Consider the following 15,730-nt stretch of genomic DNA (forward strand, 5'->3'; position numbering starts at 1 on the left):
TTCAGTGTATCACATATTTATTTAATATTCATTGTTAATATAACAACTAATTCTTACTAGATTTTTTTAACTTTTTGAGTAATAATTTTGGGTATCCTTTCCTTAAGATCAGCAATTTAATGTATACTTTAAAAACATGTATAATTCAAGGTTTCCTACATTACTTAATTTGAAAATCAGTTTACAGAAATGCCAAGAAATATAAAAAATTCTATTGCTACATTACAATTTGAAATGTATGCTTTAATACTTTTTGGTTATAAAAATAATATCCAGTCCTTTTAGCCTTCATATCTAGGTCAATTAAACACGGATAAGCCACAACTTTGTTCTTTACATCCAAGGTTCCCATCCTTCCCAAGTTCTGCCAAGGATATTTGGGTCAGTAGCTTGATCAATAAGGCATTTCACTTGTATTTCTTCTGCAAGTCCATCCTGTGGTTCTCTGGCACGGATGTTGGACTGTTTGCTCCCTTGTGCTACAGACATATATTCCTTGAAGGCCTCAGATTTCTCATGGCCCAGACGTAATTCATCACTTTAAAAAAAAATGTATATAGTACTTATTTGACAAACCACATTTCCCCAATTACATCTTCCTGTTCCATCATATCTCTACTAGACCTGGCATGCAGCTGGCTCTGTCAATTAGGGACTTACATTTGACGGACCTGGTTGGTTGTGGCACCTGCGTTGCAGAATATCCTCCCCTCCCTGAGGTTGAGTTGGCACAATCACTCCTGACTTTCTGAAGACACCCTCCCCCCAAGACCTGTTTGCACCATTGGGCCTTGGGACCCCAGTAACAGGCAGTCTACTAAGATGGCTCTGTTATTATTAACATCCCATAGCCAATTATTTGTTTCAGCTGTATGTTTAATGTTTTAATATTAATAATTGTTATTTGCAAATTAATTTTTTTAAATTTGGTTTTACACCACCCAGAGACACTAGTTTTGGAACTGGCTGGCACAGTACACATACTTTATTATATACAGCACCGTGGGCATCACTTAGTCTTATATGTCACTCAGTAATATCCTTAGGAGAGCCTAAGGAATGTAAACAGTTATGAGGCAATGTGTGTGTTGAAAACTCATGTATTGCCTCACATATTTAAAATACTTAAAGTGAAAGTATGGTCAGTGATGTTTGATTTATGAGAGCCCTTACACACACACCTCACAATGCAATCTTCAAGAAGCAGGCATGAATATGTGCACGTTACAATTGTACAAAACAGCTAAAGGGTCCTTCCTGGCCTCAGAAAAAGCATATTGTTCTGCTCCATCTTCAGAACAGGTGAGACTAACTATAATTTGATGTTATATAAGGGCTCATATCAAATCTAGAACATTTTTTGTAAAGTCAGAAAATTCTCCAAACATTCTACATACTTTAAATAAATTCATCTTAAAATAGAACATTATATTAAAATTCCTATTTTTCAGGAAATAATTCTTCTATTTGCATTTTTAATTCAGATCCACACATTTAAAATGTCAAACTCATACCAGGTAATGACAGCTGGATTAGCCCCTGCCAACTTTCTTCTTGCAAACTCTACTTTTTGTAGAGGATACCAATTCACTTTGTCTGTATTTATTTCCTTAGTCCATGTACCTCCTTTTCTCAACTGTTTCCATTCAAAATTCTAAGGAGAAAAAAAGTCAATCCATGAAACCAATATTGTATAATACAGTGCATATTATTAATGGCAGTTATCCATCAAAATTTAAATTTCTACTTCATGTATGTATGTGTGTATGTACTGAATATTAGGGTACACATATATCTATTTTAAAATTCAACGTTTGCTTGTTGAATAGTAACTAATGTAATAACTTATGTTTTTTCAGGTGTGCCAAAATTAAGCCATTAAGTCAATAGCTTACTTTCCAATCCAAAGAAGGTTCCTTTACAAATATATCCATTGTATTAATGAGTACATCTTGATTTATACGATAGGCCCTTAAGGAATGTACCATCACACTGTATATAAGACCAGATTCTTTCATTGGCAGCATCAAATTAACAAATTGTCGAGTCAAGCGGAAAGGCATCAATTCTGGAACTCGCAGAAACTACAAACAAAGAATAAAAATTATGGAAAAAATACATGTAATGAACAAGAAAACTTTTTGCTCAAAGCAGAAGAGCCTGTGATTTATGAATAGCAGAAGTAAAAACATGACAAAGGAACATGGCTTCTAGTTATAAATGCATGCATTAGTACATTATGCCTACACTTCTCTGACTTTTAAGACACTCAAAGAAGATATTAAACCACTAAAGGTGCAAAATAAGGGGACTGGCAAGTACTTTCCCTTTAAATTTCAAATCCATTCTGCCTAGCAGGAAATGTCTCCTATTGGTAGAAGTGTGTGAAGAAAGTAAGCACTGACTCAGAAGTCCATTACATTTTGGTCCTCTTAGCTTCTGGAATTGTGATAGCAGAAAGGGGGAGAGGGGGGCAGGATGCTCTGAATGGCTTCTCTTGACTCAGCAAGGAGCAAGAACTCAAGGGATATCATACTTTCTGTGATCAGGGGGGAAAAAAACCTCTTAAAGTCCCATGGTTCCTCAAAAACATTGCTGAGGCTGTCAGATATTTTCTACCCTGGCTTCATTCAATATAGCTAAATGTGCTTGCTGCAAACATTAGAATAAGGCAGGGGTGTCCAAACTTGGGAACTTTAAGACTTGTGGACTTCAACTCCCAGAATTCCCCAGCCAGCCATGCTGGCTGGGGAAGTCCACAAGTCTTAAAGTTCCCAAGTTTGGACACCCCTGGAATAAGGGCAAGAGGAGATTTACCTGTGTTGCTGAACCAAACGCATGTCCAAAGTCTATTCCCACCAAGCCTCCAGTCTCGGTACTGATCATGAAATTTGATAAGTGTCGATCACCAATGCCAAGAATCCAGTGGCTGATGCACAGCAGTGCATGGGTGCTGGCAAAATGAGATCGCAGAGACAGCAAGGCTTCTGGAGTTGTACTCATTTTAACAAAGGCTTTCCTTTAGAAAATGAATAGATTTTATATTAGCTGAAGTACCTTGCAGATAATTCTTGTAAAACACACATTAGAAACTCAGGAAAAAAAGGTCTTCTCATCTTTTCAGACATGTAATAAAAAGTGAAATAAAATAACAAAATTGGGCTGCTCCACAAAAAAACCAGAGAAAGGTTTTCTTTCGAAAGTATTATGGCACTAGAGGTTAAAATAAGCGGAGGTCAAGGGAAGGTGAAGAAGGAATAGCTCCCAACAATGCATTTTGTACTTAATCATTAGACTTTTTAAATCTATTTAATTACAGGTGGTCTTGAATTTATGACCATAATTGAGCCCAATATTTTTCATGCTTAGCGAGGCAGTTGTTAAATGAATTTTGCCCCATTTTACGACCTTTCTTGCAGCAGTTGTTAAAAGAATCACTGCAGTTATTAAGTTAGCAACATGGTTGTTAAGTGAGTCTGGCTTCCCCATTGACTTTGTTGGTCAGAAGGTTGCAAAAGGTGATCACATGACCCCAGGACACTGCAAGAGTCATAAATATGAGCCAGTTGCCAAGCCTCTGAATTTTGATCATGTGACCATGGGGATGTTGCAACAGGCATAAAATGTGGGGTGGAAAATGGTCATAGGTCACTTTTTATAGTGCCATTGTAACTTTGAACAGTCACTGATGAAACTCTTGTAAGTCTAGGACTACCTGTATTGTAAGACCTCGAGTGCTCTTACCAACAACTTTAATAGTAAATATTACTATTTGCTTCTCTTGTTTCAAAGCCAAGTCTTTGAAAGAACACTCTTACCTTAGCAAATCTTCAGGAACACGGTTTTCTCGACGCTGGAAGGACATCACTGTTTCTGTTCGGCTAGCTCTTCTGAAAATTAGACCAAACAGTGAGAATTATAATCAGGCAAAAATGTGAATTGCAATAAAGGATTATATAGCAACGTTTATTTTTAATCTCTGCTTATCCTGAATCTCTTATTTTTTGCCCTGTCAGTCTGTAAACTACAAACTCTATTAGGATGTGAAGCACCAATAACAGCGAAAGTGTAGCACAGAGAATTCTATTCTGAATCAATTCTCTTTTGGCATTAATACCAATGTTTTATAATGTATAAATACTTGTACAAAACGCCAAACTATCTGCATCAAAGATAGATAGGCACAAATAAACATAAATTAATTGTGTTGTGTTGTATACATCTGTGGAGATTATTTTAAATGATACAATTTATTAAATTATATATTGAATGTAATTAAATTGTTCTTAATTCCAAAGATATTCTTCTTACCTGCCTGCAGATTGAACTAAAAATACAATCATAGTTTTGCAACCGTTCCTTAATTAACATTATTCTGTGTCTCTGTAATATATTTTAGTTGTTGCCTTTTGTTTTAACTGTGTTTTATGTTTACTGACAGAATTTAGTCCTGCCTCATAAATTTACTTCAAGACTGTAACAACTGCTATACTCAAATTAAGTGCAATACTCAAATTAAGTGCAATAATTCAACAAGCTATTTATAAACCTTTCTGTTTGGGCCCCAATACAAAAATACAAGGGGCATCATCACTTCTAAAATGAGCACAACAACTTATCACATGGAATAATTTAAATAAAATTCACATAGTGGAAGAGGACAAATTATGATTATAGAGTCCATATTAAAAGTAATTATAATAAGGTTTACATCTGATCACTCTCTTTGATGTCTTTCCTGAAAACCTTACTTCCAGGAATTGCTTCCCACTGTATCACAGTGCTTTCAACACTGTAATATATGATATAATATAGTATAGTATTACATCTGTTTCCAAGTCTTCTAAGCTAGTTCAAGCATAAGGTTGACTCGGCCTTCCATCCATCAGAGGTTGGTAAAATGAGGACCCAGATTTTTGGGGGCTATATGCTGACTCTCTAAACTGCTTAGAGAGGGCTGTAAAAGGGCTGTGAAGCGGTATATAAGTGATATTGATATTTCTGTAAGTATGTGGTTTGCAGAGAAATGAAGGCAGAGGCAAGAAGGGGAGCAGGTGTGGATGATCAGTCACTGCAGAATTTCTGTATCTTCAGAAGCAGCTCTGAATGCAGTATTTACTATTCCTGAAACAGCAGACAGGACTATCCAGCTGACAATAATTTATGTGTGTGGTGGAGGAAGGGGAACCAAAGAATCTGATGGAGAATAAGCATTTCCAAGACTTACTTGAACATAGTCATGTAACGTTCAATTCCATCTCGTCTCCCCATCTTGCGCAGCCAATCATTATAGTCGGCACAAGGACCTTCAGGGCTTTACAGAGGGAAGAATACAAACTTAATCTACATGCAGGCATTATACATCATTCAAACTATTAAAAGTGCTTACTTTCTGGTTTGATTTTAGCATTGATAAATTATAAGAGGAATTAAAGTCCAAATGTGCAGTCCTTGGTCCTCTAAGTGTGGTTGTTGTTGTTTTTGCAGATACTTCATTACCAAACTAGGTAACATTATCAGTGCACTGGTGTTACCCAATTTGGTAATTAAGTATCTGCAAAAAACCAACCACTTTCAGAGAGCATCAAGGACTCTACAGTTCAACCCCAAACTATAAATATTCTCCGCTATTGGTAATGTACTGTTTTACCAATATTCTAGAATAATATGAAGAGTAACTTTATTTGCAGATGACAGTTACATCTGTTAATAAAACATAACCAAAAAGAATGTGAACCATTGATAGTTATCAATGCTGTATTCCATCAAGTCAGTTCAAACTGTTAGAAGAACCCCCACAACTGTTTAAATATCAACGTACAAAAATAGTTTGTTACATAAAATCTGTTCACAGAAAAATGCCAAGCACTTGGTATAAACCAAAACACAGAAGGTTAGTGGGGCTGAATAAATATGCAACTGAATTTGTACATTCAAACTCAAATGAAGCTATCAAACAAATTATGTCACAAAATATCACAAAGTTTTGATAAGGGCCAATAAGTAAAGAAAGCATTGAAAAGTTGGCAAAAATAATTTTCTTTAATTTGGCCTCCATATAAGCCTACAATTGTATATTATACAATTGTATATTATACAATTGTATACTAAAGAGCTGCTTTCATCACTAGTTAGCATTTATGGGGGGAAAATACTTCCATAATGAAAACTGCCTTAGATTCTGTTAAGTGATGCAAAAGTGAGGGTTCCTCATAATCCTAATTTTCCACTGCTTCCTGCTGCTATTGATCTGGTTTCCACACTAAGCAAGCACCTACACAGATTTAAGTTCCAATTTAATTAAAGTTGACTTCCTAATTATTTAAATTAAAATGAAATTTAAAAATCCCTTCCTTGTAAAAACCAGTCTGTTGATAAGAATGTGGTGATAAAAAAGCCACAGGTAATAAAAAAAGTTTCTTGCTTAAGTAGTAAACAAAATATATAGGTGAATTTATGCTGATTGAGCAAACAGCTTCTAATAATTATCTAGGTCAGGAAGTACTTCAAATAACCTCTGAAGATAATTCTCAGCTGATCCAATGGACATTAGTTCAATGAGTAATGTTAACTGATTAGACATACCTAACAATAGAAGCAAAGAAAGTCGTTAACAAATCAGAACAGATTTATGCTCCACTTACCTATTATAGCGAGTCTTTTCTTGTTCAGACATGTTTTTCAAAAGGAACTCTTTTAATGTATAGGTATTCTCAAGCCATTCAATCAGTCCCAATCTGTAAAAAATAAATAAATTCAAACTTGTTTTTGTTATGATATGGCTGTAGGAGGATGACTGAGGGAGGAGTTAAAAGAGGCATTAGTTGAGAATCATTACAAAGCCACAAGTCAGCTAAATCCAACATCCCCCCACCCCCAAATCCCATTGATCTACCTCTAACCAGGTGCTAACCATTAATCTGAGAAGATTACTGTGCATAGGCTTTAACAATAAATCCATAATCTGGAACGTCTGTGCAAGGATTTGATTTTTCACATCGACAATAGCAAAATAATGCATTTCTTACAGAGGGAAAAAGTATCTAAAGGAACTAGACAACTCATCCATGTTAAAATATTCTAAACACACAAGAGATGGCACGGTGCATGTTTTGAAAACAGCTTCAGAGGAGGATTTTAAGAATGTGGGGGTGGCCCACAAGTAATTCAGAGGTGGTGCTCTGTAATATATAGCAATTATTTCCAACACGTTCTTGTGATGAAGACAAAAGTCTCTGTTCTACATAAGGGTTTAGCATGTGTCTACCTGGTCGTCATTGGTATAACTTGATAGGTTTTTATCTGCATGTTTCTTTGGCTGCAGGCAGCATCTCGTGAAAGAATGTTATTCATAACTTCAAAGAGCTGCTCAATGCGTTGGTCTTGCCTGAGGTCTTCTCCTCCTTTCACAAGAAAGGGATATTCCCGCTCATCATTGCCTCTGATAACTATACGTTTTGGTTTCCGGATGGAGTGCATTACTTTTATCTTTGACAGAATGTAGAAGAAGAAAAATACAGAGCAGATAAGAAAATACTATATTATACAAAGTGACCCCTAAAGAAGCTACAGAAGTATTTCTATGCAGCACAGAAATGAAACCCAGAAATGAAATTCTCTCCTGAGTTTTTCAAGAAGTATTGTCTCCAAACAGCATCTTATATATATATATATATTTTACATTTTATGTTTTTGTACGTCGCATGGGTTTAGTGACCTGCAATTTGTAGTAATAATAAACAAGATTTACAGTAATTTAAAATTAATAAAATTGAAAGTAGGGGCAGAAGGAGGTAAATCACACCAAAGATGTATTAGATATGCTATAGAATTACTGTATTTTTCAGAGTATAAGATACACCGCAGTATAAGATGCACCAAGGTTTTGAAGAGGCAAATTTTTTTAAAAAAATTTTGAACTCTGCAAACCTCCCCAAAACAGCCCATTTTTCAAGAAAACGGGCCCGTTCCCCCCCCCCAAAGGGCATGAATAGCCCTTAGGAGGCTTGTAGAATGCTCCTTGAGGGGGGGGGACAAAAATGAGAAGAAGCCTATTTTTGAAGCAAACGGGCTTGTTTTTTGTCAAAAAAAGGGCATGGATAGCCTTTAGGAGGCTTATAGAGGGCTCCTGGGGGCTAGGTGGGGGCAAAATTTTGCAAAAAGTGGACTGTTTTTTGCTCATTTCTGCCCTCCCCAGGCCCCATTAGCTCTCTGAAAGCTTCCTAAAAGCTATGCAGGGCCATTTTGGTGGGGGCGGGGTTTCAGGAGGCAAAAATGCTGTATTCAATGTATTTCAGCCTCTTTTTTTGAGGGAAAAATACTTATACTCCGAAAAATACGGTACTTATGAATAAAAATAACAATATCACTTAAAAAATCATACCTGAAAACTTTTCCTACTTTAAAATGCAAACAATCCAGTTTTTAGTAAAAGGAATTCTTAATGACCTTGATATTGCTCTTAAATTTGGTTATGCATACAAGCAATAATGAAAAAGCCATGTTGCGAGTAAACAGATTCTGTTTGCTGCAGGTCCCTGATTTTCAAAAGGTACAGACTCAAAATCTATTAATATATATGATTTCCAATCAGGAATCTTACTGGGTATTGACAGCTGTCATGGACCTTTCATTTGAACTTATAGCCACTTGTGTTTTTGAGAGAGGTAATAAACACTATGTTCCTTGCAGTTATTATTTTTGCAAAATGGAAGTCAGAGTTTGCTATTTCCTCCATTAGATCCTAAGTGATTTCTAAGTGAAAAAATCAGCATGTAGAATAGATCTGTCATTTACAGTATATGAGAACATAATTCACTTTTCTTCTTGTATATTCTGAAACACTGGTTTAGAATTTAAGAAAACAGGGAAAATCAAGCAAGTATACAGAATTTGCTACTATATATATATTGTGATAGCATACAGGGCTTCTTTAATAGGTTTTTCCACAAATAATTATCTGTGACTGAGAAGGATATTTTACAAGTACAGGAGAGGCAAATGGTTTTCAGCAGTCCAGATGCCTTTGAAGTTTAGAACGAATTTAGAAAGGGCTGTTTTCAGTTCATTTTTACCATTTTAATAATATATAAATAGATTTTCCCTTCTTTGTAAATTATTAGTCTTGCTTCATTTTCTCTTCCATTTTATTCCATTTTTCTTTCATTCATTCCCCATTGCAGTTATCCCTTTCCTTTATTCATCTCTTTTCTGCTTTATTCTCCCAGATTAATTTTTGCTGTTTCTGCTGGAAGGAGGGAGAGGAATGAGTGTAACTGTATGTTTCCATCTATGATAGTCAATGGGATATATGCAGTGGGAAAATCAATTTTACAAATGGAATCTCTTTAGCTTTCAACCAATTAATTTTAATTAGTAGAGGCTATCAACTTTTCCTGTTTTGGCAAATGACTTCTGGAGAGGCAGATCCTGCATATGCATCAGATTCTTTATTGCACTGAGTAGATTAAGGTGGGGAAAATGATCAATTATTATTTAAAATTAAGATAAATTTCTACTACAATACTAACAATATGCTCTGTAGGTTAATAGTTTTAACATACCCGCTCATCAAATCCAGAAATTTTTGCATGATATTCCGGCAATGGCTTTCCTTTACCATCATATTGACCTGAGTAAGTAAAAAGTTGGGTTTTTTAAAAAACCGTGGCTTTTAAAAAATGTTTATTAGATCAAATAACAAATATCTTTTTCAGAATATATTATATGCTTGATACATTTTTATCTTGTACACAATGCAGTATTACATTGGTAGAAAAATCTCAGGATGCCTGTTAAGAGAGCTTCAATATGATTCTTGCAATTCTAGTTTTGACATCAAGATTGTTAGCAAAAGCTTTTAGGAAAACGCTGCTTTGTAAAGTATTGTCAATTAAATTCCTGTCTAAAAAGGAGATTTAATATGTCACAATCATTTTAGATCAATTGAGAAGTTTGTCAGGGTGGTTCTGGTGAGTGATGGAGCACTCATTTACCAGAAACTCAATAGTTCAGGATTTTTTTTTAAAAAAAAGACTGATTTAGGAATCTAAACTCTAAATGGTAAATCACTTTTATGAAGTCAAAGTGGCAATGCCCAGAGATTACACCTCCACAGAAACATTGAGGAAAACCACATATGAAGTATCAAACATTGTCAAGCAATACACACACTAAACCCTCCCACTACAAAATAATTAATAGGCAAGACTAGAAAGCAGAGGAAAATATACCCTCTATCTTTATTTGCCATAGCCTTACAATACTCCCCAGATTTCTTTTGTTCATTTATTTCAGGCACATGAACACAATTTCAAACAAACTGTATGTTCTGGAGATAAAAGGGAGGCTAGCGATTAGTATGTGGTTTTGCAGCATTTTCACTACAACTCCAATGGGCCAGGCACCCTGGTAAGCACACTATGCAGGTACCATTTTAGCATCTCTGTCCTGAATACCAAGCAAAAGCAAATTGCCATTGTTTCTTTTCCTGTCACTGTACTAAAAACAGTTTGACCTTGTTTTAAATTGTTTTACATCACACTTCAACCAAGATGCATTTTCTCATACATAAAGCTTTTGAATTAAAGTTAAGTTTGAAGGTTTCATATTTCTCCAAAGTGGTAAAAATCAGAGATAAGGTAAAGGTTCCCCTCGCACATATGTGCTAGTCGTTCCTGACTCTAGGGGGCGGTGCTCATCTCCATTTCAAAGCCGAAGAGAGTCAGCACTGTCCAAAGACATCTCCGTGGTCATGTGGCTGCCATGACTAAATGCCGAAGGCACACGGAATGCTGTTAACGTCCCACCAAAGGTTCCTATTTTTCTACTTGCATTTTTACATGCCTTTGAACTGTTAGGTTGGCAGAAGCTAGGGCAAGTAACGGAAGCTCACCCCATTAGGCGGCACTAGGGATTTGAACCGCTGAACTGTTGACCTTCTGATCAACAAGCTCAGCATCTTAGCCCAGAAAAATCAGAGATATAAAATATCAAATAGTCTAGTCCAACCCATTGTGATTATATAATTAGAGGGTATTACTTCAATTAATAATATTTTTTCATTAGGGACATTCTTTAATTTATAGGGAGTTTTCTTCTTTTTTCCCTCCAAAGTGTAATTTACCAGGGATTTCCAGTTCAGTCCTCAAGAATTCTGGTTTGAATTCACTCATCCAAGGGGAGCACTCCTTTAGATTCCCAGGTTCTTTCTCACATTTCTTCATCTTTGCCAAGAGAGAGAGTGCAACTTTACTGAAGCTGCTGGTGTTCATATCTAGCAGTTTTGAACCTCCTTTTCCAAAATGATTATCAAGTTCCCTTCCAAATTCCTGAAATAAAATTCATTTACAACAAAACACTAACTTTAATATAAGAAAAATATTTAGGCCATTATGAAAAAAAGTATAATGGTATCTTTAACAAAGAACCAGAGTAGAACCTTTACAAACTGCCAGAACTTAAGTGTTAACATGCCAAAAGTTAAGTGGTCAGTAGAAAGAACATGATGTGGCCAGGGAAGGACTCCATGTATATAAAGAATTATGGGTTGTGAGTGATGAACTGCATACAATGGAGTGAGTTCTTATGAAACTTCCAAAAGTTACCACTGGATTGTCCCCTTGTGATGGCACTTTTCACTGAAGTTAATAAAAGGGTACATGGATAAATATGTCCTCCTAGAGCAGCGATGGCGAACCTTTTTTGGCTCGTGTGCCATAAGTGGGGGGAGCGCAGGAGGGTCATGTACGGGCGTGCCGCATCCATAATGCAATGCGCGACCCCCAGTGCGCATGCGCGCATTACAGGGGCTCCCCCTCCCATTTTTACATGCTTTTTTCACTCTCCCCAGGCTCCAGAGGCTTTATAGAAGCCTGGGAAAGGCGAAAACAGCCTCCCCCGCCCCCCCTGGACGCCCTCCGGAGGCATCAGTGAAGCCTTCGGAGCGCTCAAAACGATCCTCCGAGCAAACCGGAAGCCTTCGGAGCACTCAAAACAACCCTCCGAGCAAACCGGAAGTCACTTCCGGTTTGCTCGGAGGGTCGTTTTAAGGCCTCCGGATGCTCCCTGAAGCCTTCGGAGCGCTCAAAACGACCGTCCAAGCAAACCGGAAGTCGCTTCCCTGACGCCTCCGGAGGGCTTCGGGGGGGTGGGGGAGGCTGTTTTCGCCCTCCCCAGGCGCCTATAAAGCCTCTGGAGCCTGGGGAGGGTGAAAAATGGCTTTAAAAAAGGGTGAACTCAGCTGGCCAGCACGCGCATGCGCGCTGGCCAGCTGACAGGGCAGCGCCTCGCATGCCCTGACAAATGGCTCCGCGTGCCACTTGTGGCACGCGTGCCATAGGTTCGCTATCACTGTCCTAGAGAAACTGCCACACTGAATTGCAATCACAGCTGTACGAACTCCTCTTTTCACTAGTAGAATAAAACATAACTAAGCCAAAAGAAAAAACATTTGAAAAAACCCCCGAGAAATTTAGGAACTAAATTCCAAGTGCCCACTCCATCCTAGGAAAAATGAAACCAAAAACTATATAAGTGAATTATATATATGTCTTATATATAACCACATAAGACTCTGAAACAGGCAAATACACTGCTTTCTAGGAGAACAAAGAACTCATAAGTCTTTCTAATACTCATTTACCTCAGATCTACCAAAGCATCAATAAATGTCTGGTTTCCAGCTGACCAGCAATCAGTTAATATGGGAGATTCCCAAAATTCTGCCAAATCATCACCCATAGAATACATACTAATTTTTGAATGGCTTAATTCTATGAATGAATATGCTAAAAAGCAGCTGTTGCAGTGATGACTTCTAATGATTATTCCTAAAAACACAGATTATGTTGAAAAGTTTCCTTTTTACTTTACCGTGTTCAACAATTTCAGAAGAGGCTGAGCTTTGAGAAAGACTGAAAAAAATTTCTTGAAGTGGATCTAAACTCTCTTCTGTAGTTACGTTCTGTAGTTGTGCACTGGAAGCTTCTTTAGTTTTCTTTCATTCTGTAAAATCAGAATGAATGCTCCCTCTGGAGGAATGTTTCAAAACTTCTATTCCGCTTTCAACTTTTCAATTTGCAGCCTGAGTAATAATAGTAATGGTGGACTACCATAATTTGGGACCCTTAAATATTTTTTGTTTGAGTTTTTTTAAAAAATGTTTTCAAACTGTGCCTACAGCCAAGATTTGTGAACAGTTACACTAAAGAATTGTCAATATGACAGGGATATGTAACCACAATATACATATAAGGACTATTTTTTTAAAAAAAAAATCAATAGTTAATTTATAAACTCACTAGTATTCAACTATAAAGCATAATACATACTTTAATAAATTGCTTTCTGAACCACCCAAGACCGGGAGCCTCTAAATTTCCAAGGTTTTGATACATCCCATCATACAATTGTTGAATGTCATTTGTATTTTTCTTAGTTTTTCCCAGTTTTTGGACATCTTCAATCCAATCCTATAAATGCAGAATAAAAATTATTTTTTCTCTTAGGAAATGAACTGATAGCAGACATCAAAATGTGATGGCAAGTAGGTGATTATCAGAAATTCATTCTGCTGAAGATAGAGATAATGTTTTATTAAATTTATTTGCTACCTAACTCCTAGAGATTGTGTGCTTTACAACATTAAAATCAAGAAAACAATAAGATATTTTTTCAAAAGGGTAAAAATGGCAGGATGACAAAATTGAATGGGAATAAAAAAAATCCATCTAGTTACTAAGGTGAACAGCAAAAACAGATGATTCTGGCATATTCAAATCACCACATAAATAAATGTAGATAATTTCAGATTATGAAGAATTTGACAGATGTACCTTGAATAGCATTGCTGGATTGGAAAGCTGTTCCAAGGAATGGACAAAATCTTGGATCACTCCTCCTTCATACAACTTGCTTTTCATTCTACAAAGTAAAGAAAGAGTACAACAAGGAACGAGAAATGATCCCCTTAATTTTTTTAAAGTGATATCCTAGCAACAGTTTTTCAACTAATAAGCAAACTATTTCAGCTACAATCATCTGAACCATAGTTGACCAATCTTGTGGCCTGCTTGGATTGCGCTGAGTGAAGAGAAATTGTCTTGGGCCACGTATAAAATATATAATATAGTTAACATATATAAATAACAAAGTTCCTTTATTTTTTAATACTTTATTTTCTTGTGTGACTGGATTACTAGTTGTCTAGGGCCACATATGGTCATGGGTTGGTCTAAAGAGAGACTATAAATTAGTTCAAAGTTTAATGATTTAATTTAAACTACTCTCTAAATTAAGATTCCTTACTATTTAGGTTGTTAAATAAAAGTCTGTCTTTCTGAACAGATATAATAAAAAACAAAAATTTAAAAAAAGGCAATCATAGTTTTTGAGCCACTTCATAACACAGATTAGAGGCAGCAAGATCAATAGGCTGAATGAACTTGCAATTTATAGAAACTTGTTTCAGCAAATATGTAATTCCTTAGTAGGAAGAATTAACCTAGACATTTTTTAACTTTTAGCAAACTAAAAAAAAAACCCTTTTCATTTAAATGTAGCATATGAAATTATGTGCAGACTACACTTTTGCCTAAACACAAGACATGATTTGTTTTTCTTCTAAAACATATTTTCTTTCATTTTTAATATTACCTTTCTACAAAGTCCTTATTTTTATGACCTATGGCAGTTTTGGGGAAAGAAAAGCTTTCACTGCTGATCATGAAGGGATACACTATTGCTTGTGGGTAACTGCAAGCAATTTCTTCCACTATATGCTGAACGGCAGGTGCTTCATTCTTATCCAGCATTGCCATCAACTGGCTGATCCAACCAATGAATTGCCAGCAGGGAATTGAAGAAATCTGTGAAAACAGTAACTGTGAATGTAGATTATAGCAAATAAAGCATGCTTCTATCCTAACTCCTCTGAACTCAATAAAAACTAAATCCTCTGCCTGCTGGAATATGGAAATGCATGTATAAAAAGTTTGCCAAATTCAGCCAAGAACATGCTAACATGTTTCCAAGAACCAATGAACTTGAGATAAATGAAAATCAACAAGTTTTTGCACAGAATTTGTAACAATATTCTTATCAGCTATGGAAGCAAACCACAAACCTTGTATTCAATGCTGACAGTTGCACGTATTGTTCCTTTGAGTGTCTATCCTAAGCATTTATTACATTTAAATGTAAATGTAGGCTTGACCCAGAGAAAAGGACAGGGAGAATCAGGGGACTTTTCCAGTTGTCACTGGAACAAAATGATAAAATTCTCCACAAGGAATACAATAATACAATACAATACAATAGTACAGTTGGAAGGGACCTTGGAGGTCTTCTAGTCCAACCCCCTGCCTAGGCAGGAAATCCTATACCGTTTCAGACAGATGGCTATCCAACATCTTCTTAAAGACTTCCAGTGTTGGGGCATTCACAACTTCTGGAGGCAAGCTGTTCCACTGATTAATTGTTCTCACTGTCAGGAAATTTCTCCTCAGTTCTAAGTTGCTTCTCTCCTTGATTAGTTTCCACCCATTGCTTCTTGTTCTACCCTCAGGTGCCTTGGAGAATAGTTTGACTCCCTCTTCTTTGTGGCAACCCCTGAGATATTGGAACAATGCTATCATGTCTCCCCTAGTCCTTCTTTCTCTTAAGCTAAACATACACAGTTCCTGCAACCGTTCTTCATATGTTTTAGTCTCCAGTCCCCTAATCATCTTTG

General features: G+C 36.4%; 1 protein-coding gene across 1 annotated transcript in view; it reads right to left on the minus strand.

The window, feature by feature from the left end:
* PRKDC (protein kinase, DNA-activated, catalytic subunit) overlaps positions 1-15,730 on the minus strand; it is an 88,331-nt gene continuing 72,601 nt past the window's right edge. Inside the window, exons 74-86 of the mRNA XM_081953423.1 lie at positions 14,656-14,867; positions 13,836-13,923; positions 13,332-13,472; positions 11,126-11,330; positions 9,564-9,631; positions 7,268-7,488; positions 6,645-6,737; positions 5,228-5,314; positions 3,819-3,890; positions 2,818-3,019; positions 1,896-2,084; positions 1,515-1,654; positions 1-538 (exon numbers count right to left, since the gene is read on the minus strand). Of these exons, the coding sequence (XP_081809549.1) occupies positions 334-538; positions 1,515-1,654; positions 1,896-2,084; positions 2,818-3,019; positions 3,819-3,890; positions 5,228-5,314; positions 6,645-6,737; positions 7,268-7,488; positions 9,564-9,631; positions 11,126-11,330; positions 13,332-13,472; positions 13,836-13,923; positions 14,656-14,867 (1,923 nt within the window). The 3' untranslated portion in view covers positions 1-333. The remainder of the gene's footprint in view (positions 539-1,514; positions 1,655-1,895; positions 2,085-2,817; positions 3,020-3,818; positions 3,891-5,227; positions 5,315-6,644; positions 6,738-7,267; positions 7,489-9,563; positions 9,632-11,125; positions 11,331-13,331; positions 13,473-13,835; positions 13,924-14,655; positions 14,868-15,730) is intronic.

Source organism: Natrix helvetica (assembly GCF_964273705.1).
Source record: "Natrix helvetica genome assembly, chromosome: 4".
Classification (NCBI taxonomy): Eukaryota; Metazoa; Chordata; class Lepidosauria; order Squamata; family Natricidae; genus Natrix; species Natrix helvetica.